Source organism: Amblyomma maculatum, chromosome 9 (genome assembly GCF_055883805.1).
Source record: "Amblyomma maculatum isolate TAMU_Amacu chromosome 9, ASM5588380v1, whole genome shotgun sequence".
Lineage (NCBI taxonomy): Eukaryota > Metazoa > Arthropoda > Arachnida > Ixodida > Ixodidae > Amblyomma > Amblyomma maculatum.
In genome coordinates, this window is record NC_139352.1 from 33,525,648 (window position 1) to 33,552,041 (window position 26,394).

Genomic DNA, 26,394 nt, shown 5'->3' on the forward strand with positions numbered 1-26,394 from the left:
AGTAGACTACTAAGCACATCGCCCGTCAACGGGACACTAGAGTTGATTCCTCCCGAAGGAATGAAAATGTCCCAGCTTTTGTCGCTTACTCTAATCAGAAACACCTAATTTCCCCAAAATGTCAAATATGTCGGCCCCTATGCAGGGTTTATTTTCAGATATTACATCAGCGTATTACTGATGGCATGAGAAAGTGTAATATAAAGCCTTTCACAATATAAAGAATAGCCAATAAAGAGACATCTGCGAAACAATAATAGAAAATATCTGCAGTTTCATAGCACATACAGGTTTTTCAATGTGGAAGAAGATAAGAGACCAAACCTTTCAGCTATTTCCGTACTTTAGCGATTTTTTTTTATTTATGGTCCAATGCTCCTACCACATTTGCGGAATTTGTTGCTGTCAAACACGTCAGATGCTTTATTTTTATTTTCGAAACGATATCTCGTATAAATTAGGACCGGTTTCCTGTCTTTGGTCACATAAGTTATGGCTACGTAGCTCAACACAGCCAGCATAAATTCCCACTTTGTATACATTTATAAATATCTCCGTTATCTCTGGTAGTGGTCCCAGTGACACGCAATCGCAACAGAGAACACCCAACGCCGCTTGTTCAATCCAGGCTATCATAGAAATCGTGCCTCCAACAGCCATAGGTTTGCCCGAAAACTGATCAGAATTCACAACCAATGACGCAGCCGTGGCATCTTGCAAACTACATTTACATATGCAATCTAAGGAAAACTGACTGTGTCTATTTCCAGCGACCGGTAGTTCTAGTTCAGTGACAAGATATTCTAGAGATAAAAGCAGGCATTTTTTAGCATTACGAACACGAGTGTATGAGGGGCGTTCATAAAGTTCGTATTATCAGCATGAAGAAAGGAAAATACAAAGAAGCGGCTTCAGTGGCAGTTTTATCATTACATACATATTATCTACTCAAGAACACGCCTTTCTCCCTCTGATGGACGAGCTGGCGCAGACCATTTATATAGCTCTGGACCTACTCGTTATTTGTGCTGTGTAGGAGCCTTTACTTGAAAAATCTCCTCCTTGTCGTCCTCGTAGTTTTATCTCCTAGTGTGTTCTTCGTGAGAGGAAGAGAAAGAAGTTATTTTATGGGAGGGACGGTGAATATGGAGCATGATATATTATTTCGTAGCATAAGACGACCGCCTGTAGTCATCACCTGTGCTGAGTTAAGCGATGCATTTTCATCGAGCAAGCAAAACATTTTCGCGAGCTTACAGCAACCTTAATCATGTACTCGTGGCTGAAAGGAATGAAGAGAACATAATTTGCACTCGTCGTAACTTGTTCCACTATTTATTCCAGTTATCAACCCGCCAGTGAGGGTTAGAGACCCCATTCTGGTCGCAGTTTCTGGTACACTAGCCAGACACGGTCGTTAGCTTCGTCCAAGCTTGTTTATGTGACTTAAAATGTTCTGCGTCATTTAACGACACTTTTATATTGTTGTTTTACAGTTTTATAATCATTATTGTTTTACACCGCCAACAGCTCAACATTAACATACATTGAAATACAGCTCTTGAAATGCAAAAAGCGCATTACAGTGAACGCTTCATTTTCTCGATGGATGCTGCAATTTTTTTTGCCCCGCACTAGGGGTATTTTGTGATGCTATATAGAACATAGTTTTTACATTGCACTGAAATTAGGTAGATGTGCGTTCATTGGCTTGCCTCTCGTGTACACCGTTTTTAAAGTTATGATACCTATAAAACGCACTCTTTGAATACCTCTCGTACTGTTATTTTCAATAGTTCTAATCCAATTTTATTTGCTATCTCAATGCGATTATCGTCATGATAGATCCGTACAATATTGCTTACCATTCACATCAACAAAGGAACAAACTGTCGGCGAGCCAAAGGATAGCGTCGGGGATGGTTTAGACTTTATTTGTACTGTTGACCTAAATTAGTACTCTACTGATGGTAGCGATAAAGATAATGGATTACAAAGTAGGATGAAAAACAATGCGCTGATGTTGGAAACCGAGCCCCGTCCCCTCAGAATATCTCGTACGGTGCTCTTACCATATTGTCGCGGACAACAGGGCAAGACGTGAGTGACAGGGCTAAGCTGTAGGAGCAGGCAAAGTTCTGAAACAGCACGGGAGCCGACTTCAGTTCCATTTTCTTCCGGGCGCAGCAAGAACATAGGACACTAGGTGGCAATATATATATTGTCATGTCTCAAATTCTTTACCTCAGCATATTGCAAAGCTGAAATATCTGCTGCACTTCACTCAAACGTCGCATCAGCAAGTATTGTACTGATCAGCAATTTTTCGCTTTTTTCTCCGGATTTAGGATTAGTGAATTAGAGACAATAATATTTTCCACTCCTGAAGTTAACTCCTTTGCATATGTTTCTCCAGACACCGCAGAACATTTCGCCTTGGCATGGCGTTCCTTAGTTCGCGACGGTCCTCCTTATCTGTCGTGTGCTGTTGTCCTGATCATTTACTTGATTTGTTCACTAAATAGAGTAATGAAGTTTAAGGCTGCCATGAATGACGATGCATCTCCTTTTAAGCTGCAGTAAACGCAGTGCTAAACGACGTATAAAAGGAATAAAAGTACCTGTGGTTAGTGTCATAAAAGGCGTAAGTAAAAAAAAAGAGTTCATTACATATAATCAGCTTCACACTCATCGTTAGTCGGACACAACTCAAGAATGCAACGATGATGAACGCTCTTCTAAATATCCCCTGCAGCAAGAGCTGTCGACCGGTCCGCTTCCCGTCACTGATTACACGCTGAGCGTGAAATCCCGTTGAATAGGGTATGCTATTCGCTTTTATTTTTAATTACGTTGTTTAATACCCAGGACATAAAGGAATATATATAAAATTAAAAGGGGTATTATTCACTTCGTTTCTCCGGGCAGGAAGATGTGAAGGTTAAGCGACATTATACAATCTCACCGTGGCGATACTCGCTTTGAGATGGCACCCCAATTCGGCTTAGAAGGTTTCAAAATAACTGTATGACGTGTTTTCAAAAAGTGCGTTCTATCAGCACAATAACTAAAAACGGTGCACACGTGAGGCATGATAATGAACGTACATTTGCCCAATTTCAGCGCAATGTAAAAACTACGTTCAATAAAGCATCGCAAAATACCTCAGGGGCACCACGCAAGAAATGACAAATCCATCGGCAAGGGCTCCACTGCATTCAGAACCGAAACACTCGTAAGCTAATAATAGAGAATGTGTACAGGCAATCTTGAATACATGAGTAGAATAAGAGCGTTCTTCCACAGGTTCGGCCTTCCCAGTTGACCACATTCCACGTTATCCTCACGGCAACTAAGGGCGTTTCACGTCCGTCGCTGTGGATGAGTGTGGCGCTGGTGAACACTCTAAAGTTTCAATTACAAGCAACATTAATACCCCAAAAAGTAGGTTGGGCAGCCGTTGATGTATTCGAGTTGGTAAGAGCACCGGACGCAATATTTTGAGGTCGCGGGTTCAGTTCCCACCAGCGGCACATTGTTTTTCCTTCTACTTTGTAATCAATTATCTTTACCGCTCTCTTCATTACATTACTAATTTAGGTCAGCAATAAAAATAAGAAATAAAAAGAAATCATCTCTTATTTTCTTGACTTCGCCCGACTGTTGGCTTGCTCCGTTTGTTTGTCATAACGAGCCACTCATTTCTCCTTTTATTTTCTGCCTGTGAGAAAGAGTTGACTGCATTGTCTTAGCTACTTGAGGCGCCAGCATTACTGATGTGGCCATTGGCTGACTAACACGTGAGGCGTAGAATTTCTCTCAAAGGCCAGCATGCGTCTATGGGGAAAGCGCGGAATAATTTCGGTGATGATAGTAGAACATATCAAGCAATTTAAACTGTTTAAACTGACGTCCTTGTGAGTAACCGCGACAGGAGCCTGAGATTCGGCTCTAGCATGAATATACTAAATGCCGCTGGTTATCCGAAGCTGCTACTTGAGATAGAGTTTTGGAGAATCGTCCTAAAAAAGGAGTAATCTGCTTTCACCAATCAGCACTTCAGTTTCCACTCATCAAAACAATAAATGCTTAGTAATAAAATGCTTACTACTCCTACAGGCAGAAGGTGTGCCAGTAGAGAAAAGGGTCTCAGTGCCGATTGACCCAAGCAATGCTGCAAGAATCGGCACACTCAGAGCGATGGCGGATATTTATGAAGGTGAGACCCTGAGCTCCGTTGCACATGTTTATTTACCTTGTTGTTAGCGAGGCGCTTCATGGCCACACGACGTCCTGCGGCTGCGCACGAGTTCGCGGTTCTCACTTTGGTGTTTTGTGACTTATTTGCATTGGCGCAAGATTGCATTTTTTTATATACAACGTGCAAACACTACCCACACAGGTGGCATCATTATTATCTCCGAATAGACTCCAGGAAATTACCCACATACGAATTAAATTGCAGTGGGCTAGTCGGAGGAGCTATTTTTGGGATCTTTTCCACACATCGGATAAAATGTCGGCCTTTTTTCGAGTAGGAATAAATGTAAAATAAAGCTGTCCCCGGATATTGTCTCGCTTTTTTTCGCTTTATACCGTTTGCTCTTGTAGTTTCTCCAAATTCTTCTTATTAGGTCTATTACTTAAATATCCAAACATGCATTTTTATTAAATTTCCTTACACCGTCTTTCCGCAGCAGCACACGTTTAGAAGTGCAACGCAAGGAGAAAATTTAAGTCATGCTGAAATCTAGAACAAGAAACATTGAAAAGTGAGTTTCTTCGTATGCATGCTGCGAATAAAACACCACGAAAAAACGTGGACGCACCAATGCTGCATATTATACCACATGCAGCCATGTGGAATTCAAAGGAGTATTATCATGTACGATAAGCAGTTCACTTTTTTTCGCGTACAAATAAGGCATGTCGCAACTCTTTTAGCAGAAAAGTTTACATGTTGCCAAAAAAATTTTTCGTGCGTTGGCTTATATCGCCCAATGGCAGACCATCACAAATTTAGCGGCGATCTTTATAAAGGCCTCTACCATTGGCTCGTTCTTAATTGATGACTACACAGAGAAAAATGGGCATTGGCAGGACATTTATTGCTTAGAGAGGATAAGAGATGATCGCCAAGAGTAACAAATTGGGTTCCAAAGAAAAAACGCGTAGCAGGGGGCGACAGAAAGTTAGGTGGGTGATGAAGTTAACAAGTTCGATGGGGTCAAGCGGATGCTGCTAACACAGGACTGGGTTACTCGGAGTGATATGGAAGATCCCAGCTACCTGCTGCGGGTATAGTTCGTCTGATGGCGATGATGATGATGATGATGTCGGCACCAGGTTCTGCCCTCTCGCTCCCGCACGCTTCTCAATCTTCTTTGTCCTCTTGATTCTTTGGATTCAGATGACTATGTTAGTGTTTCATTTTAATTCAATGTGTTAACGCAAGAAATAATTTGCTATCTTCATGTCACACTCTATGTCCTAGCCAGCCCCATTTGTTCGCGAACAAAACTGTAGTCATACAAGCATGAGATTGTTAAAAGAAAACTATAATCGATGAAAAATTCTTCGCACAAGCAACAGTTCGGTGATTAGTCAGTTAATTTTGTAAAACAATGAAATCGGGACTCCCAAGTTTTTCTGGAAGAAATTCCCCTCATTGTTTTGTTCATTAGTAAGCACTGAAAATCCGCATGAATGTCTTTATTCTCTGCATAGTCATGTAATGGGAAAAGTTGATCGTAATGGTCAATCGGTAAAATGAAATATTACTCTGTTCACACACTGCCATGAACATTTTGTATGCCTAGCAGAAACTTTCAACTGCTTTCCACTTTCAAAATGCCTGGGCATTAGTCACGCATAATGTAAAAGGACCCATATAAACCTGCTTCATTTTGTGTCTCCTTATCCGCAAATTTTTTCGTCCGTAAGTCCTTTTAATGTGAAAGAATTTCTTGGGATCGTCGGCAGCCTGGAAAGGATGTGTGACCCCTATAAGTGTGCAAGAGATGGCGACGATAAGAAGGAAGTAAGGTTAAATAAGCGAATCGTATCGATGCAAGGAGTCGTAACCCTTTTTAAGAAGCAAGCGCTTTTGGTTCCAGTAGCCCCGCACTAAGAAATGGGAAGTTGTTACGGTGCGCTGTCACTCGCTACAAGTTTTTGAAAAGGGAAAAGGCTGATAATAAACATATGAAGGCTTCAGTACATATGATGATTATTACGACATCATACATGCATTACATCTTTTATAATGTCTTTAAGGCGTACACAAACTCCTAACGCGTGTTATAATTCTTTTTCGTCGTTAGCCATTCCCCTGACGGTCCAGCAGACGTGCCGTGGTTTTCTGAAATCCTTTCGGCATTTCTTTTTTTGTTTATGGCCTTCTCCCAATTTATGATTTTTAATTGTACACCCTCTGCTTCGGCCCATTTCCAATGCTCTAAAAAATTTTATTAGTTAGCAAGTAGAGCATACTGTTTTTTTTTTGCTTCCGTAATAGTTACCATTAATCTATTTCATTGGCAGTTAGGCTGATGGATACTTTTTTTTTTCAATTAGATAATGCTGGCTGAGATGGTTTGCGTCATCACAACGGCGCATAACCAAGTTAAGACAATGGATTGGAAGACACGAAAGGTGCTTAGATTGAAATGGAGGGTTAATAAAGAAAATAGGGAGGACGTTAATGTGTAATGGCAGGTGTCATTCGGCCGTGCTAGGAAAATTGTCTCTGATGTCATAGTTTTCAGATTATTTTTCGTTAGCTAACACAGGTGCTGCCACCTATACGAATATGCAAGGGTTCAAATCGCTTCTCGACATAGTGTTTACTGCTTAAGAGGTTGACTTTCCTATTATCCGGTCAATAACATCAGTTCAATGTGCTGTTTTTACTTTGCAATGTAGAATTAAGTTCGCGTCTCGAGTTAAAAGTCATAAACAGTTTTTTTGCCCCCGCCAGGGTGGACATTGTAGGACGCTAACTACTATGCCAAAGGATGCGGGTTCGAATCCCGGCCTCAGTAGCCGCTTTTCGAATGCGGCGAAAAGCTAAGTGAAGGTGTGCAGCGCGATGTCAGTGCACGCTAAAGAACCCCAGGGGGTCAATATTTTCGAAGCCCTTCACTACGGCGTCTCTCATAGCCTTAGTTGCTTTGGAACGATAAACTTTACGAAGCAAACATTAACAATTTCTACCATAAAAGTTTAGGATAGGCACCCTATCCAGTACGTTTCTTCAGGTGGAATACTCTTCGTATTGCCGATATGGTAAGCTTTGCCTTGTTCGTCTACAGAGGCAATTGATCCGGTGACGAAGCAACAAATAATCTCAGTGAACACACTGCTGCCGCCGGATGCTGTGCCAGGCACGAAGAGCTGCTCGCTAGCGGTAACAGGTAAGCCAAGGCACACCTTGGTTTTGGCCTCTTTTGGAGATAGTTATAGGCAACTGCTACGTGAGCTGCTGTGTTCGGCTAACTATATTACGCATAGTGCGTCTGTTCAGGGCATGTGGAAAGCGTAAACGAAATGAAGGCTATGGTAAACGCAGTTCCGATAACCTTCCAGTATCTTGCCAAATTGCCGGAGCATGTTGTTCGTTTTTAGAGAAAGAAGCAAGGAAAATAATTATTGAGAGCAGCTATGAGGCCACTAAAGAAAGTTGTGTACATTTTGAAAGCTTTCTCGATATAGAAAAAATTACTTGTCATCCCATTTCGCACCCTATGACTAAAATCTTTGAAGGACAGTCTTTACAAAACGAAGCTGAACAGTAGGTGCTTCTTAATTTGCAAACTTGTCCAGAAAGTCTTCGTTTTGATGAGAGCGGCCAACGGGCCATTTAAGGAAATGAAAAAAACCCTTTCTGTTTGAGAAGCGATACGTTTTAGATCACGCGCAAGTGCAGGGTTGACAATAATTGGAAAGCAATTGGGGCTACTAAAGAACATAACGTGCAGGTTAAGGCGTCATGCTCCTATTGACCTAGAATGTGAGATTAAAACAAATATGGTGTTCCTCGACATTTATTATTTCTACTAATGTAGCCTCAAACCCTTCGCTTCTTTTGTTCTGTATGCAGAAATTCTCTAAGGCCAGTATACATTTCTGGCCACCTTTATTTCTTCACTTCAAAAGCCACAATTAAATTTGTATTTGTTTATTGGGCATCGATCACTTGTTGCGATGCCGTGAAAAATGGCCCGGGAAGTAGCGTCAGCAAAACCTGCAGTCATCTTTTTTTTTCTTTTACAAACCTGCGGACCAGAACTCGTGTTATGCAACCAATGTCACGCTCTTGTCTCCGCGTGAATTATTGCTATGCAAGAATATGACCCACCGACCAATGGAACCTTTCTTTACGTGCAACTCTGCGCTACCAGAATAGGTCTTTGAAGGGCTGCCTTTGATGTAAGGAAGGCAGGTGCTCAATATTTTTGGTCATAGGAAACGATCGCTTCTCGATGTGCGAAGGAATGGAGCTTCTTTGCATTCACTTTCTGTCGTCATGATGTAGAAAAAATGAACCGCTTAGGAATATTCCGTGATGACATCAGTGAGTCCATACTTCCGTCCTGGGCAACATTTGACAGGGATAGCTGCAAAACTAGTAATATTTCTATTTACTACTCGTAAATGGCCTGTCATTATACATACCAGAACTCATTAGGTGCTAAACGCCCTTACAAGCGCTGTCTGTAACAAAATGAAACAAACGTGCTATTTGAGGTAGAACGTGGAGGTAGGGTCTATGTCGGGATTTCGGAGTGAAAGCTCTCGTTAAGCCAATTAGCAAACAAAAGCAGAAAGCCAGCAGGGACTCATTATGAGATGAATAAGCAGGAAGCCAACAGAACAGAAACTGACCCCCCAAAGAACGCATATGAGACTTTTGTGTTTGCACGAGTCTAAATTGATAATAACTTCGAAAATATTAACTCGAAATTCGAAGAAAGGTAACCATATTCGTCGGCGGAATCTAAAGCAAGCACATCGGATTGTTTTATAAACCAAGAACGTTTTGCATCTACAGGTGATGTCAAGCCTCAACGACCAATATGGTTTTGTTGATACGCTAAGGAAAGCCTGAGACAAATTTTCGCTGGACAAAACATTTCATGTTAATACGTTTCACTCGCCTTTTCGTTTATATGTTTGCTGGTAGCGCATGGCCATAGAAAGGCGAAAAGAGGCATAGTAGCAGACACTAAGCTTTACAGTTAACATGCGCGCTGTTCCTCCCGTCATTTCACTTTGCGTGGTAGATGAAAGTGTACAGTGGTTGATAAGTTATATATCAAGCTTTTAATATGTGAAAATTGTAGTTCCTTCCCTCAACTTGGCTTCTTATTACTACGTCGAACTGAGTTTGTAAGCTAAACATCGCGCCTTTCTTTCTTCGAATATTTTTTTAGACGGCACGAGAAAGCACTGGTGATGTGGTATTAATATGACTGAGACTTTTTTGTCTGATTCAGTCAACTACGTCTGACGCAAAAAACCTTCTCGCACGCCAATAACAAATGAAACGCCTCGTGAGAGGATGTTTTTCTTTGAACCTGTTACTACAAACCAGAGAAATGGTTTTGATGCGTATGTCAAACAGGAAATCGCATGAGACCACCTGTCCAAGAGACGCTTGAACAAGTGGAGACACTCTTGATGATGCCTGCGGGGAACGGGGAGCATAACGCTCTACTTATGGCGCAAGCGCTGTGCACCCTCGACTACCTGACACGGAGCAATCTAACAGACAAAAACCTGAAAAAGAAGAGCCATGGATTGCTATCAGAAGGTATGTACACTTCTCTGAGATAAACTGCATTATTTAGACATTTTCGCTACTGCAGAGTGGGCAATGCGTAAGACATTACTTTGTTTGGCAATCCTATATCGGAGACGTACTTGGTAGGCCAAACTGTCTACTCTGCATTATGTAGCTTTCTCCATTTGACGAGTTTTGCAAGCTGATTCACACAGACGCATCCTACTAATATTTTGTTTCAATCCCCGTCTTTTTACAGTATACTAGATTGTTTTCGTCTTATTCCAATGCTGGGCGCGTAAATTCCGTGTTCGAAAACACCTGCAACGAAGGAAGATTCACTCTTCAACCATATGTTGTTAAAATTTTGCCATGCGCTTGTTGATGATATTGCGCACGTTGTGAATTCCAACGCTAAATTTTGTTCTTGCGAATCGCGGATTCACCAAATTGTTCGAAGAGAAAACGCGGTTTTCGACTTTAAACTCATTTTTTTGATACTTTGAGCTCGGAAATTGCCAAAGTGGGAGTATACATTTAATTAATGTGGAAATGTTGTATATCTGTATAGAAGAATGTTGTATATCTTAAGACCAAGCTATGATATACCAAAGTTTTTACCTTTATTAAAAAAATATAAAACTCGGGGATAAAGCGTACATACAAACCTACTGAACCGCCGATAATTGTTTACCTTAAAAACATCTTTGTACTCGTATTTGTTTACACGAAGTCAACCTCCTCGTATTAGATAGAACCAGACGTCTGCCTTTATGATTACATCAAATCCTGCAAATCCAAACTGCGAATTCGACAATCACTTATTTTCAACTTTGCACTCAGCTGAGAATAGACGCTACGGGGTTTGTTGAGTGAAGAAGTTCTAGCGCAACGGAAAACAGTCAGCGTACGCAGCGAAGTGCGCCAAACCATTGCGTATGAGACTATATTCTTGGGCTTTCTTGACAGCTTATCAACGGCAACTATCTTTCCGCAACGTGAATGGGTCTTTCTCGACGTTCAAGGGTACCCCAGGAAGCGTCTGGTAAGCCTCTCATTTCAATTTGCGTCCTGTAAGTTGTACATTAGTACTCTCTAACAACATCAATTACCCCGCCGGGGTGGCGCAGTGGTTACGGCGCTCGACTGCTGTTCCCAAGGACGCGGGATCGAATCCCAGCCTCGGCGGCCACTTTTCGATGGAGGCGAAAAGCAAGGCGCCCGTGTGCTGTGCGATGTCAGTGCAGGTTAAAGAACCCCAGGTGGTCGAAATTTCCGGAGTCCTCCACTACGGCGTCTCTCATAGCCTGAGTTGCTTTGGGACGTTAAAACCCAGAAACCAACCAACCTAACAACATCGACACCACATTCCATCATTCCACGTCTTCGGCAGTAATACCATTCATGACTGCGCATGCGCAAAAAAAAAAGCAAAAAACTTAGGTTGTTTGGTCATTCTTTCAGCTCTTAGATGTTACGCTTTTCGGCTGCAGAAGAGTAGGGTAATGGCCACAAAAACTCTTGATGCGAGCTTTAAAAATTAAGCACCTGCTTTTGGATAATGATATCACCTTTTAAGACCATATGTGAAATCCTCAATTTTGTAGTTTTATGTGTCTTATCCAACTGCAGAAACAGGCCTTTTGCCAAGAAACCTTTTCCTTTCTTTGATTTTCAAGTTACCTTGACCTAATCAAGTGTGGCTGTCTAGGATTGCTTGGTGTCCACCCGAAAGTATACTGGGCTCTCCTTTCCCCAAAGCGTAATTCAAACCGAGACCCAGGCACCGCCGCTGTGGTGCAGTACTCCGGTAGCACCCCAAGTACTGCACCACAGCGGCGGTCTCTGTTTCAACTGAAGATTTTTCCGCAGGGATTAAGGACTTTTATAGAGAAGTCGTGATTATTTGTGTACAGTAAAACGAAAGAAATTGTACCGTGCATTTTGTGACATTATGTTCCCTGTGCCTTTGTACAGGGCCATTTACGATTGAGACCCAGGGGCAGATGTTTTAAAAAGGGTAAAAAGAATGCAGGTGACACCAGGAGCAAAAACCTGCTTTTTTAAATTGCACACCGAAACTTTGCCGGTAAGAACATTTTGGGAGAAAAAGGGATTATTCAACCCTGGCGATCTCACTGTTTAACATGCAGGAAGGCAGACACCATAGACCATGTTTTTTTACACTGCTAGGGAAAGAGTATATTTTTGGGATGATTTGCAAAGAACGCTAATGAAAGATTTTCCGCTAAACCCGCATGGTATTCGGTACTTATGCGTAGAAAGTGAGGATGGGGTACCATTTGATTTAATTATGCTCATGGGCCTCCACTCTGTATGGCGCTCAAGAATGGCGGAATTCCTGACTACTGTGCCAGAGTACCCGTGTTCGATTCGACCGCCTGCGGGGAGTGAAAGAAGAAGTGGAGGTTTCCGAACGTCTGAAGCTAGCGCTCTTCCACTTTAATTATGCTCATGGGCCTCCACTCTATATGGCGCTCAAGAATGGCGGAATTCCTGACTACTGTGCCAGAGTACCCGTGTTCGATTCGACCGCCTGCGGGGAGTGAAAGAAGAAGTGGAGGTTTCCGAACGTCTGAAGCTAGCGCTCTTCCACTTTTCTGGATTTTATATCGCTGTGAGCTATTTGTGATCTCGACATCCTTCGGGATGGCGAGCGCACGACCCCTGCGCCCACCCGCCACCATCGAACAGGCTACAGCGTACTCGACGGGTCACCTTGACGTCGCGGACGTGGAGCTTCCAGACTCGGCAGATGACTCCACCGTGACAGAGATGGATTCCGACAACAGCTACACGCCTGTCCAGTCGCGCCGCCTGAAAAGAAAGCTGCGCCGAACATCAGTAATGAGTGAGACACCAAAGAAGAACGCTGAAAAGCAAGGGATCTTCTCCGTGGCCTTCATACCAACAACGGCAACGGCGAATCTGAATGTGATAAACAGACAGCACCTGACGCAGTTTTTCGACCAGCTGGTTCCCGGTGAAGTTGACGAAGTTAGAATTAATCCCTGGAAGAATGTTCTAACCGTGGATGTCAAATCCCAGGCTACAGTGGACAAGCTGAAAGGAATTGGTGCGCTAGGCAACATGCCGGTCCGTTCCTTCCTTGCACATGGGAAAAAGACTACTGCAGGTGTAATCAGCGACGTTGACCCCGAGATAAGTGAAAGCGATCTCTGCACGCTGATCAAATCTACGGCGCGCATTGTGGATGTTCATCGATTCGGCCGCTCAAAGTGCGTTAAATTAGTTTTTGGAACTGAATCCCTCCCATCCCACGTTAAAGTGGGCTATGTGAGGCACCCAGTTCGGATGTATGTTCCAAGACCTGTTCAGTGCCACAAATGCCACAAGATCGGACATGTGAGCGCCGTTTGTCGAAACGAGGTATCCTGCCGTCGATGCGGCGATACGCATCCTCATGACGCATGCGAGGCGGAGACTGTCAGGTGTTCTAACTGCTCGGGTGCCCATGAATCGACGGCTAAGGACTGTCCTAAAATTCGGGATGAAAAACGTATACTAAAAAAGATGGTGAGAGATAACTCGACTCATCAAGAAGCGGCCGCGTCTATTCGTCGTCGCAAGCACCGTTCCCGACGCCGACACAAGGAATCGGAAGGCAAGCCTAGCCTGGATAAGTCAACTTCAGAGTTAACGTCAGCTCAGGTGCCACAACAGATTGAGTCTAATCCCGCTAAGAGTACTCTTGCTGTAATGTCGCAGACAGTGTCACATGCCAAGGATCAGACAGAGGCTGTTGTATTACCTACCGCCTCTGATGCTGAGTGGCCAGCTCTACCATCAAAGGCCAACGCCAGGCCTAATCCCAGTTTGGTTGCCACACGTACTGAAAATTCCGACAACCCCGACAGCCAGCAGGTAAAAGAAATGCTGAAACAGCTGGTTCGTTCAATGCGGGTGCTGCTCTCCAGCATCAACACGCAAACAGCAAAGTTTGCTGTTCAGTTTTTGGACGCATTTGAGCCGCTCTTGGCGGCATTGCAATAATTCACAATGGCGCAAAAAACTAACCCCACCTCTGTGACGATGCACTTGCGCCGCAGTGTTGTGATGCAATGGAATGCCCGAGGCCTGCGTGGTCGGCTGAGTGACTTCCGACAGCGGGTACAGAAGTACCGCTTTCCTGTGATTGTGATCTGTGAGCCAAACATGCCGGCTGCTTTCCGCCTTTCTGGATATGTTCTGCTATGGTCTAGAGAAGCAAACGAAACAAGCAAAGTGCTGGTATGTGTACGCCAAGACATTGCGCACGTCCGCCATGCTCTGCAGCCCCACAACACGAACCACTACATTTGTTTGACGTTAACCCTGAAAGGACGAGTATGTTCTGTAATTGGCGCTTATATTCCACCGAGGGATGGCTTGGACAAATCATATCTATTTTCAACAATCCAGTGTTGTGCAGCTCCTCGTATTATTGTGGGGGACTTTAATGCTCACCACCCTCAGTGGGGTAGTGCAATAATGAGCAATAGAGGAAGAGACCTGGCAGACTTTATGCATACGCAAGATCTCGTCAATATAAACGACGGCTCACCGACGTTTCTACGCGGAACAACCTACAGCAGCTGCTTGGATGTGGCGTTTGTTTCCAGAAACCTCCATCCCTCCGTTTCTTGGTGTAGTGATGTGGAAACACATGGGAGTGATCATATACCAACGTACATATGCATCAAGTGGTTTGCACTTGCCACTTCACCTCGTGTGCAATACACAGACTGGCCCGCCTTTAGGGCAGCGGTGGAGACTTCCAGCGTGGACCTCCAGTCACCATCTCAAATAGAGGGCCTCATTACTTCCTCTCTCAGTGAGAACACTCGCTATGTTAGTGTGCCGGTGTCAGTGTCCAGCATCGACGTGGAATTCGAGCGGCTTCGCGCGATCCGTCGGCGGGCTGAAAGGAAGTACAGAAGAACGAAATCCGCGCAAGATCTCGCACTTTCTCGCCGAGCTAAACGTCAAGTTTTGCGTCACCTGGAGAGGTTAGGACGACAACGTTGGAGACAGTTCTGCTCATCACTGGATCCCCGTAAGCCCCTGTCGCGTATCTGGCATGTTGCGAGAAGCTTGCGCACACCTCCGCGAGAAAGGCACCCTTTTCGTGCCCTGGCCCTTTACCAACGCCGCAATGAAGTTGACGTAGCTGAAGATTTTTGTAAAATGGTTGTGGGCACAAACCAGGCACAGTTACCAATTTCAGAGGTTTTTGCACCACCTTCGCCGAATGATCAATACGACGTGCCCTTTACAATAGCTGAATTAGACGCCGCTCTTGCTTCTTGTCGGCATTCATCTGCACCTGGTCCTGACGGGATTACTTATTCAACCTTATCGAACCTAGGCAAGGATGGTAGAACTGCACTACTTAATTATTTCAATGATATATGGGCTTCTAGTACTGTTCCTGAACACTGGAAAATTAGCCGCCTGGTTGCTCTTTTGAAGCCTGGAAAGCCTCCTCTCGAACTTACCTCATACCGGCCAGTTGCCCTAGCAAGCTGTGTTGGAAAAGTTATGGAGCGCATGGTGCTGGCAAGACTTGAGTGGTATCTAGAGAGTAATGATCTTTATCCTAATATGATGACTGGATTTCGCCGCGGACGCTCTTCCATTGACAGCGTCATCGACCTTGTGGCGACAGTAGAACACGAAAAGCGTCACCGTCGACTAGTAGCTGCTGCATTTTTAGATATAAAGGGAGCTTACGACAACGTCCTCCATGAAGCTATTTTTGATGGACTTGACGACGTGGGAGTTGGTGGCCGGCTGTACTTGTGGATTGTAAGCTATCTCAGCGGCCGTTCTGTTTACATGACTACGCCTGAAGGAGATACTACCCACTTTCAGGTCGGTCGTGGAGTTCCACAGGGAGGAGTTCTCAGCCCAACTTTATTTAACGTTGCGCTAATTGGCCTGGTGAGTGAACTGCCAACTAACATCCACATAAGTGCATATGCTGACGACATCTGCATCTGGGCCTCTGGTTCGACGCGCCCACAACTACGTGCGAGACTGCAACGAGCTGTGTCGTTAACATCGATGTACTTACGGCGTCAAGGTTTATTTTTAGCGGCAGAAAAGTGTGCAGTGATCGCGTTTACGGGAAAATGTGTCAGCCGCTACCCGATTACCCTTCATGGAGTCGTAATACCATACGTCTCCAGGCACAGATTCTTGGGAGTAATTATTGACCACCGACTATCTTGGTCGAAACATATTGCTATGGTGAAGAAGAGGCTAATTAATTTTTGCCATGTACTTCGCTACATAGCTGGCATCAAATGGGGTCCAACTGAGCGCTCCTTAATACGCCTTTACGAGGCTCTGTTTGTTGGCTACATCCGGTACAGTCTCCCAGTACTCTCTAGTATGAGCATTTCCTGCTTGCGGACTTTAGAGAGCGTGCAAGCGCAGGCACTGAAAATATGCCTTGGACTGCCCAGATGCACCTCTAACAAAGGCACAATTGAAGAGGCACACGCTCGCCCAATGTCCATATACTTGTCACACGAACCACTTCGTGTATATTTACGAGCACTTACAAGACACCGTTTTCACCCACTCAGCAAGATTCTGAATGAGAGGCCGGACTGCAGTTTTACAACTGCACTCCGCTGCCATCAGTCGCAAGTACCGCCAGGATATGCCCTCCCATATCATCCCACCCAACCACCATGGACGATGGATAAACCTTTTGTGCACCTTCGTGTTCCCGGAATACTAAAGAAATCAATGGTACCAATTAGTGGACTCGAACAACTTACTATGGCACACATCTGGTCAGAATATCCCAGTTATATTCACATATACACTGATGGATCTGTGTCAGCACAGGCATCCGCTGCAGCTGTGGTCATACCAGCTCGGAAAACGACTCTGCATTTCCTTTTGGGACATACCTCTACATCAACCGCTGCCGAACTTGTAGCCATTCGAGAATCTATTCGCTATATATGTGTGGAACCACCTCAAAAATGGTGTATATTCACGGACTCGAAGACTGCATTACAAATTTTGGAAAACTTCTTACGCCACACTGCCTATCAGTCCCTGGCACTAAACATTGTGGATCTCATCACATCTGCCCAGCTGCAAGGCCACATGATAACGTTTCAATGGATTCCTGCCCACTGCGGCCTCCATGGGAATGAGCAGGCCGATGTTGAAGCGAAAAGCGCACTCATCAATGGCTTCCAAACAGCTGTGCCTTTTTCAAGAGCGGATACGACGTGTCTTCTAAAGAGTTATATGAATATTGCTACAGCAGCCTACTGGGCTCAACCAGACGCCCGACACATCTGTCTAAGAAGGCTTGATCGAACACTTAAATTTTATGTTCCGCGTGATATTCCGCGTCATCAGACATGCTTGATACATCGACTTCGTTTAAACGTTGCTTTCACGCGCAAATACTTACATTTAATTGGACAGCTGGACTCACCGGAATGTTTAACTTGTGGCATCCCAGAGACTGTGGACCATGTATTATTGGTGTGCCCAGAGTATGCGAACGAAAGAAATGTGCTAGCTGCTTCCTTGAAGCGTTTAGACAAGAGACCTCTGTCGGAGGAACTGCTGCTGGGCGCTTGGCAGGACAAGGGGAAGGGCGTCCAGGCAGTGCGCGCTCTTTGCCGTTATTTGAGCGCCAGCGGACTTGATTCACGTTTGTAAAGCAAGCTGCTGTGTCTGTATATATATTTCATATGCCTTCTCCCACATCGTCACCCATCATGACCTTCTTTCTTCTCTCCTTCCCCTTCCCCAGTGCAGAGTAGCAGGCCAGATTTGAATTATTCGGGCCAACCTCTCTGCCTTTTCCTTTCAATAAATCCATCTACCTATCTATCGACCGCCTGCGGCTGCATTTAGAAGCAGGAGAAGCGAAGACTCGTCCTTGTGTTGTGCGGTGTCAGTGCTCGTTAAAGATCGCCAGGTGGTCGAAATTGCTCTGCAGCCCTGCACTACGGCACCCCTTTCTCTTTTTGCACTTTCACTAGCACCTTACTCCCTTCCCATGCGACACAGTTCAGGTGCCCACAGATCAAGCCAGAAAAATAGGGCCCCTTTCCTTTTTAGTGAACTAATTAACATTTTTGCATACATAACCTCTAGCACCACCGCCACCTAACTCGGCAAATAATTCGTTTACAGCGAATAAACGAGGCGGTCTCTGTCACACTTTCTCTGTAGACACCTGAAGGTCGCAATAAAGGACGGGATGAAGGTGGGAGTTGAAGAGAAAAGAGAAAAGAAGATGCTGTAGTGGACGGTTGCAGAGTAATTTCGAGCACCTGGGAATTTGTAACCTGCGACTGCCGTCGCAAAGCACCCTCACCTACCCCTCAGTGTCATGCGCAGCCAAACTCATGGAAAAGGCAGTTCACGAGCGCCTCTCCAACTATCTAAGAAAAACGAGCTACTGCCACACACAATGTTTGGATTCTGAGCACACCTGTCCACCAATGATATGCTTCTGTAACTCAAACGCGAAGTCATTAATCCAGCACGGAGAAACATTGACCGAGCGCTTCTAACCCTCGACCTCAAAGGAGCGTTTGACAACATCAAGCACTGCACGATTCTCAACAACCTCCAGAGAACGAACTGTGGCCAGGCAGTTTACTCGTATATCTACAATTTCCTTAAATACAGAGCCGTCAACATCAACATCGGCACAAAAGGAACCGCTCAAGTTGAGATGGGCCCGAGAGGAACTCCGCAAGGGGCAATATTACCTTCCCCCCTCCTTCTGCTCAACTTTACACTCCGAAATCTTTCACTACTTTTAATTCAGATAGAGGGCATACGCTACGCCCTGTACGCTGACGATAACCATCTGGACAACCATGGGAAGTATGGGATTGATTGAAGAACAACTACGAACAGCGGGAACAACAGTTCAGAATTATGCACTACCATGTGGACTAACCTGCTGTCCCGAAAATTGTTAACTCCTAGTCTGCCGTCACCCCAAAAATAGGCAACCATCAATATTCCCTGATATCACCCATGAAAGAAGTTCAGACGCTAAAGATATTGGCTATGTACATAAATATCGAGAACAAAAACCTCCTCACGATCCAGAAACTCCACCTTGTGAGCGAGCAAATTGCCTGAATAACGACATGGAAATGATGGATGCAAGAAAAACACACTCTCCGGCTGGTGCAGGCTTTCACCGTAAGCCGTATCGACTATGCAGCACCTTACCTCTACCTCAAGACGCTTGACATCAAAAACATCGAAGTCATAATCAGAACAGCCTACAGAAGGCCCTGGGCTTCCCTTTTACGACATCGATGGACCGGACTTTACAACTGGGCGTCCATAACACGGTAGATGAGCTGATAGAGGCACACTTGAAGGCGCAGATAGTGCGGCTCTCCACAACTCGAACTGGCGGACACATCTTGAACGCTTTGAACATAAATTGCCCCCGACAGCTATAGACCTTAAAATCGACATCGCAGTCTCATGGAGAAGACAATTGAAGGCAACCTCTTTGCCGAGGAATATGCACCCTGATTTTCACCCGTCAAGAGGACAAGCACGAACGGAGGCTATAAAAACGGAATACGGTGAGCGCGAGGGCTTATGTTACGTCTAAGAGAATGATGACAGTCGTGGTAGTGCACCAAAATCAAACACTGGATGAGCTAATATTGCCTACACTGGCTACAGAAGAAGTGGCGATTACCCTAGCTGCAACACACACTACCTCAGAATACATTCGTATTGATTCACAGACAGCATATCGCAATTAACTTAGGGTCAGGATTGCACCGCTAGCAGCTAAAATTCTGCAAGATAGTTACGACCGTGGCTAGCAACGCACACATAAACACTTAATATGGGTGCCAGGTCACCAGGTCATCCTAGGGAACGAGAGCGCACACGCCTGAGCCCGTGAATTCCTTCCCCGGTCACCGGATACGGATGTAGTGGAACCTCCTACCCCGTTACTAACTTACACAGAAATACTTCCGCACATAAGATTCTCCCGCCGGGTCTAGCCTCCACCAGCTAAGACACTGAACAAAGAGGAGGAGCTACACCTCCGCAAGCTACAGACCAACTCTTTCGACGACCCACGAAGACTACACGCAATAGATCCACAGTCATTTGGCTCACAATGCAAGTTTTCTGGGGAAAAGGCGGCCCTCTACCATATGGTGTGGCCATGCCGCGAAATCAGACTGTCACTATTATTATAGAAGAACGGAGGTTTGCGTTAGTTTGTGATTATTCATGTTTAAGCAACAGCGCCAAAGGACAGAGACGAGTGGAAGGAGGTACACAACAGTGCCGTCGTTGTGTATCCTTCCACTCGTCTCTGTCATTTTGCGCTGTTGCTTAAACGCGCACTATTATTAACCAGCCAACGCAGGAGGGGTGGGAGGCAGCTCTGACCAGCTCGGACGCAAGGAGTAAAAAAATGACTCGTCAAGAGGGCGCAGAGAGCAGCCCCAATCGGGCTCTGGATTTTGGACTCCAACCGCCGCTGCAAACAAACTCCTAAACATTTTCATTAAAATATTTTAACCACCACCAACACCTACCTATGAAAGCCTGAAATGACTTGACTGTTGCCTGACCGGTCTCCCTGTTACGTCGTGGGGGCGTTACTACGCGGTTTCTATGGTGTTGGCTACTTTTCCACTCTATACAGCTTAGGGTAACCGTAATCTTTACCAATAAGCATACGCATTGCTCCATTGCTCGCAGGTGTCGCTACTTTAGGTTGTGTTGTTTACACTGCACACGAGGGCTCCGAATGATGTGAACCCCTTTCGAAGGCCTGGCGTGTTTTTCTTACGACAAAACTCGAAAATATTCTTGGACGGTAGAGATATCCAGCCCAAATTACATCTTTTTCATGATGTTAAGCATTAATGTCTTAATTATATGTTCCGAATGTATTCCCAAACAAACCTGGCAGTTCTAGCTTCGTTTTGACTTTTTGTTTGCTATTCTGACATCGGCGCTATTTGCATGTTCCCGTGGTTATATTGAGGTCCGTTCTATTTTGACAAGTATTTTGGAACCTACCAGTACAGCAGCTCTTTCTTTCTTTGACTCCCACCTTCCTCACCTCCCTCACCTTCTTAGTACGCAGGTCAGGTGCCCACCGATAATTGCGGCTTATAAATGCGCCGTTACTTTCTTCTAAAGCAATATAACAACTTAATTACATGGTCTTCGCCAGTTACACCCCGGTTACAGCTTCAATGACCAGAGGTTGTTGGTGCGACTGCCTCATTAGTGGTGAAGCTCGACTCAACAAGACATTTACAGGCATTAACCCAATAAACCGTTTGACGCTGGTCCGCACCTTGGACACCAGCGAATAGCTTAAAATGTTGGACGAAATGGTTCCCCCCTCCCCAAGGCCTTGTAATTTTTGCTTACAACGACACGAAAATTTATTTGTACGGTAGAGATATTTAGCTTCGCTGCAATAAAAATAAATAAATCAGCCTGCTGCCACAATACATATTACCAAATGCGGCCGGATTCGTCGCACTCTCACCACTTGAGGATCAGCACAGTTGATTTGAACTTGTAACGAATAGCACTTCCACGGCGATTGAAATCTGGTTATCACGTTGCTTGTAACCATGCTAAATGATGGTTTCTCTCATTTGTTTATTCCACAAGGCTAACAGCATTCACGACGCGTACCATGTGTGAAGCAAGTCGGTACGCCAGCGTCGACGATGAGGTCGTCAAGATGGGCTTGGCCTGGTTGATAAGCAAACTGCAGGTGAATGGAACACTTCATCACGATTGGCCACTGGTGGACAAGAGCATACAGGTATGATGCGGTGGAAGGATTCCGTTAAGCAGCGCTGTTATTTATTACGGAGCTTTACCTACCTTTCAGGTTTGCAATAACATCGTTGCACTCTTTACCGAAGGTGTCTGTTCAGTAGTACGTTGAATGTCTCGGCTAATTCCCAGCTGTATGCTGACGGCAATCGCCTGTATTTGAGCGCTATTTCAAGAAGCAGGCCCTCACCAAATGACAAGAATGGAAATGAATGACGTTTTGAGACCCCTGTGATTTCTCTTCATTCAGTTGTATTCCTTTCCTTCGGCGAATCGTTGTTTCAATATAGTGCTCTTGTCTCGCTATAAGCGTTTTTGTCAATGAACTTCTTGGACCAACTCTTGAGCGTGGTGTCCCTTAAAATCCCATTCACTCGGAAGCAGTAACGAAAGCAGATTACAAACCAAGCATGCTGTAACACTAGAAGGTGGTACGAAAACGTTCATTTGTAGTTCTACTGTGCAGATCTCGAAATTCAATCTGCCGATGCACTAATTGCGACTGGCAGTAGCCGAGCGCGATAAAGATTTTCGAATGTTCTGTCCCCGCTTTAAAGCGACGGCGTTCCCCGAAAAACCTGCGTCGTCAGCCATCCGTCGGCCTTGACGTTTTGAGCGAAAACACTGACGCCGGCTCAACTTGGTTAAGCCTGGATATGCGTAGTGAAAGCTACCAAACGGATTGTTCGCAAAATCTGACTCGAACGTTCTCGTCGGCGATGCACTGGCTGCAAACCATATTGTCATCGACGATTCGGCGCATCTTCTTAGCATCTTCCGAATCTTCTTGCTTCATTTTACCGGCTACGTCATCTTCTTCCTTATCTCTTCCTGACTGGTTCTTGTTCCTTTCTTATGTCGTCTTCATCTTCTTCTTCTTGGCATCTCTCGAATATTGTTCTATTTGTCTGGCATCTTCTCCAATTTCTGTCTTCTTTTCTTTTTCTTGTTCCTTCCTTCTTTTGGTCAGAGCAATAAGTGTTTCGTGGTTACAGCGCATGCGCAGTAATAACTATTGACGCATACCCGAAATGCGCCACTGGCTAGCCTCGTGTAGCTTTCCCTACAAAATCACGGGCATGGCACTGGCAGGCTGTAAATGGCAGCTGATATGTTTGAGCACTGTCCATATGGTTGGTATCACATTTGGCAGAAGTTACCAACTTGGGCTACTTCTCACACAAGTGAGGTTGAGATCCGAAGCAGCCTGCCAGGCCCCTTGCATTTGCGCTATCCCTAGACCACAATAGTAGGTTGATACGGCTTTGTTAGAGCCGGGCTTTGCATAAGGGCTGATAGCCCACGCTAACTTAAGTTCCGCCCTTAAAGGTGGAACGTATCCAGCATAATTATAGTCCTGCAGTGCTCTTCGTGGCTTATGGATGTGTTATTGAAGAGAGAGGATGGGTCTCTATACATGATCATTACCAGCGCAACGCAGTCCTGACGAACAAGGGCGCTCCGAAAAAGGCAACAACCCATCATTATGCAGAAAACATTCGAATCATCCCAACGTGGCGGTGCCTTAGTTACGTCGCTCATGTACAGTGCTCAAGGATGCGGGATCGAATCCCGGCCGCAGCGGCGATTTTTTTGATGGAGGCGACAAGCAAGGCTCCCGTGTTCCGTGCGATGTCAGTGCACGTTAAAGAACCCCAGGTGCTCTAAAATTCAGGAGACCTCCACTATGGCGTCTTTTGTAGCCTGAGTCGCTTTGGGACTTTAAAGCCTATAGCCAAACGAAACATTTGAATCCGGCTCACTAAGCGAGAGAAGAGTACGCACCAGTCGACAGGGTCCTTCTATTCGCAATCCGCGAAAAGCGACATTGTTATTCAGTCCTGCGAGACAAAGATCCGGATAAAGCACGTTACAGAAGCAAACTTTAGTCAGATCTCTTTATTAGTTCATATATTTGACTGCGACCTCATGAACGCTGAAACTTATTTTGTAAAGCTCACGATGACCTTGGTTCCTAGGAAGGAGATACCTTTATAGGGCCCAGCCGAATCGGGCAGCACATATATCCGTTTCCCGCAGGACCACAAATGCGCGGATGTGACCACGAAATTCAACCGCGTGCCTTTACCAAGTCAAGCCAAAGATTGAACGGTTTCAAACATACGTTGTTCCTTTTGTCGAAGACTGTGTCGTGCCCTGTCTGGCCACTCTCGTTCCTCAATCACTGGCGTCTTTGCTCACACCTGTATCGCTTTCTGCGGGGCCACTTTAGTATATCAGACGGGCGGGTATAAAACGACGCAGGAACGGTATGAACCTCCTTTTTTCTGTCATCTTGAAAACCTGGTTCTATACCTAAAATGGAACACCAGGCCCTTCCGGCCCCTTCTCATTCTCTATTTCTCTATGTGTCTCAGCTTAATCTGGTCTTGCGCGATTCCCTCAGAATGTGCACTGACCACATGCACTGACCCTGGTGTGCATTGTCACATCTTTACATCAGACTGAAACTCCTTCAAGAGGCAGTTAGAAACAACTGGGAGGCTGTGGGACTGATTGCAGTGCTCTAACGCATGTGCCAACTGTATTTCTCTCAAGAGTAAAAAATCTGCACAAAAATGTAGGCATCGCATGTCCACTGAGAATAGAGTTGGTTTCCCCTGTATGTTGATAGGACACGTATAAATACCTTATACATTCTGCACCAAACCAACAAATACCGTTCGTAGTTGCTACCCCGCCATATTAATTATGCTTCCCATGGAAGAGGTTCACAGCTTTCTGGCACCTGCTTCGATTTCCTTAGCAGAGCGAGAAGTTTCACAAGAAGGCGAGGCCACACTTCCCTTACCGGTTTCTTCTCCTGAAGGGCCGTCATAACGTCGGGTAACGACGCAGAAACCCTTTCAGTTCAGTTCAGTTCAGTTCAGTCGTTCAGTCGTGTCCGGCTCTTCGTGACCCTATGGACCCTGTCACGCCACGCTTTCCGGTCTCTCATTATCTTCCTAACATCACATAACTTCATCTGCAGTGCCTCGAGGATGCCATCTAACCATCGCGTTCGCTGCCTACCCCTTCTCCGGCGACCCTCAACCTTTCCCAACATCAAATCTTTCTCCAGCGACTCCTCTCTTCTTATCAGATGACCAAAGTAGCTGAGCTTTAACTTTAGAATTTGACCTTCCAATGACCAGTCAGGGTTTATGGTCGACAATATCGACTGATTTGATCTTCTTTAGAGACCTTTACAGAAAGTAAATTTTCGGAGAGATTTTGTGTATGTTCTATTATAGTGGGTTGCGCTTTTGGCGGCTATCTGAATGCGTGAATGGGTTTTACAGATTTTCATGTCTGGATTTTAGTCCAATCAGAACATCGCCGCCTGATAAACATCCGTCAAAGGGAGAGGCTTCTAAATGGGCTCTTTTGTTCGAAGCAATAAATCCAAGGTAGGGTCGATCTGAAGGCAGTATCCCACATCGATCTGTTGAGCCGAATTTTCGCGTTGCTCGTAAGCTCTTTTGAGGCCGAAGTTTATGCATCGTAGATTTAAAAGGGGTCCCTGACATTGGGAATCAAAAATGAAATAAACCCTTTCCATGAATCGAGTAGCCTGTCTGCGCTCAGGTGTTCGGCCATATCCTCTGTAAAGAACGAAACGATGGACTGCGATGATAATTTCGTTGGGAAGTGTATGGCCTGAAGCTAGGTATATTTACGCAAATGGCTAGTGACGTAACCAGCTGTTTTCAGAAGCTTTTAGCTTGAAAACATCGTTGCATACCCATCCAAACGGTGCGTAAATCCGTTTTGTCGCCAGTGATTTGCCTCAAGGTGAGCTTTATGACTCACAAGATTGAGTCCATCGTGGTATCTTGCAGAAAGCAGTTGTTTAAACCGTAACAGTGCTGATATGCATGCAAACATAGGATATATAGGAAGTCAGATTATGGTTTAGGAAGGAAGATTACAATGAAAATTCCAGTCACTATTTTATATAAAGCTAGGCAGCAGAAGGAATATAACTGAAGCAAAAGGAAAAAAAAAATTGAAAGAGGTGCTAAATTTTTCACAACTCAAAGCAGGCAAAGAGCACTCTCTCAAGCAAAACACCTACACATGTTTGTAAGCACATGTAACAGGCACGTTAAAAGGTACCTCTAGTTAACTTCCTTTCCTTGCAGAGAATTGCCGATAGAGCCGTCTCAAAGACAGCCTTCCTTGGGCGGACATTCGAGGAGTGCCGACATGTGGTGGCACCTGAAGACATCGACATCAGTTTCTGGAAGGTGGTTATAATTTCCCTTTGTCCATAACAGGGACCGATATTGGCCAGACAGCTACATGTAGAAAGAGGAGAAGAGAGGGGCTAGCTCTCTGACATGCTGCAAATGCTTTCATTCTCCAACAGTAGGACTTAGGAGTGCAATAGTGACTCATGTGTGAAGCAACATATCTGCCGAAACATTCTAGTTGTATTTTGAGTGTATTTATTTCCCATCTGGTCAATAAGGAGAAGAAGAAACAAATCTCAGAATAATGGGCCTGCTTGACATTATATTTTAAAATTTTCAGGATTTAAATGCCGCAGATTGTGTAGATAGAAAGAGGTGATTGAAAGAAAAAGTAAAAATGCATCACATATATATTGTTTCTGAAAACTGTGTGTGTGCGATTTCGCGCACATTCACGAATAGAATCGAAGATACTTATAAACTTTGAGTACATCATGTGGAAGGAGTGTTCAATGCATACGGCCAGTATCAAAAATT

The 26,394-nt window shown here is 44.8% G+C and overlaps 1 protein-coding gene across 1 annotated transcript in view; it reads left to right on the top strand.

Moving 5' to 3' along the window:
- Positions 1 to 26,394, top strand: part of LOC146178797 (complement C3-like) — a 126,102-nt gene that overhangs the window by 65,494 nt on the left and 34,214 nt on the right. Inside the window, exons 21-26 of the mRNA XM_084578557.1 lie at positions 4,120 to 4,219; positions 7,314 to 7,415; positions 9,626 to 9,814; positions 10,754 to 10,829; positions 21,491 to 21,647; positions 25,807 to 25,911. Coding sequence (XP_084434683.1) covers positions 4,120 to 4,219; positions 7,314 to 7,415; positions 9,626 to 9,814; positions 10,754 to 10,829; positions 21,491 to 21,647; positions 25,807 to 25,911 — 729 coding nt within the window. The remainder of the gene's footprint in view (positions 1 to 4,119; positions 4,220 to 7,313; positions 7,416 to 9,625; positions 9,815 to 10,753; positions 10,830 to 21,490; positions 21,648 to 25,806; positions 25,912 to 26,394) is intronic.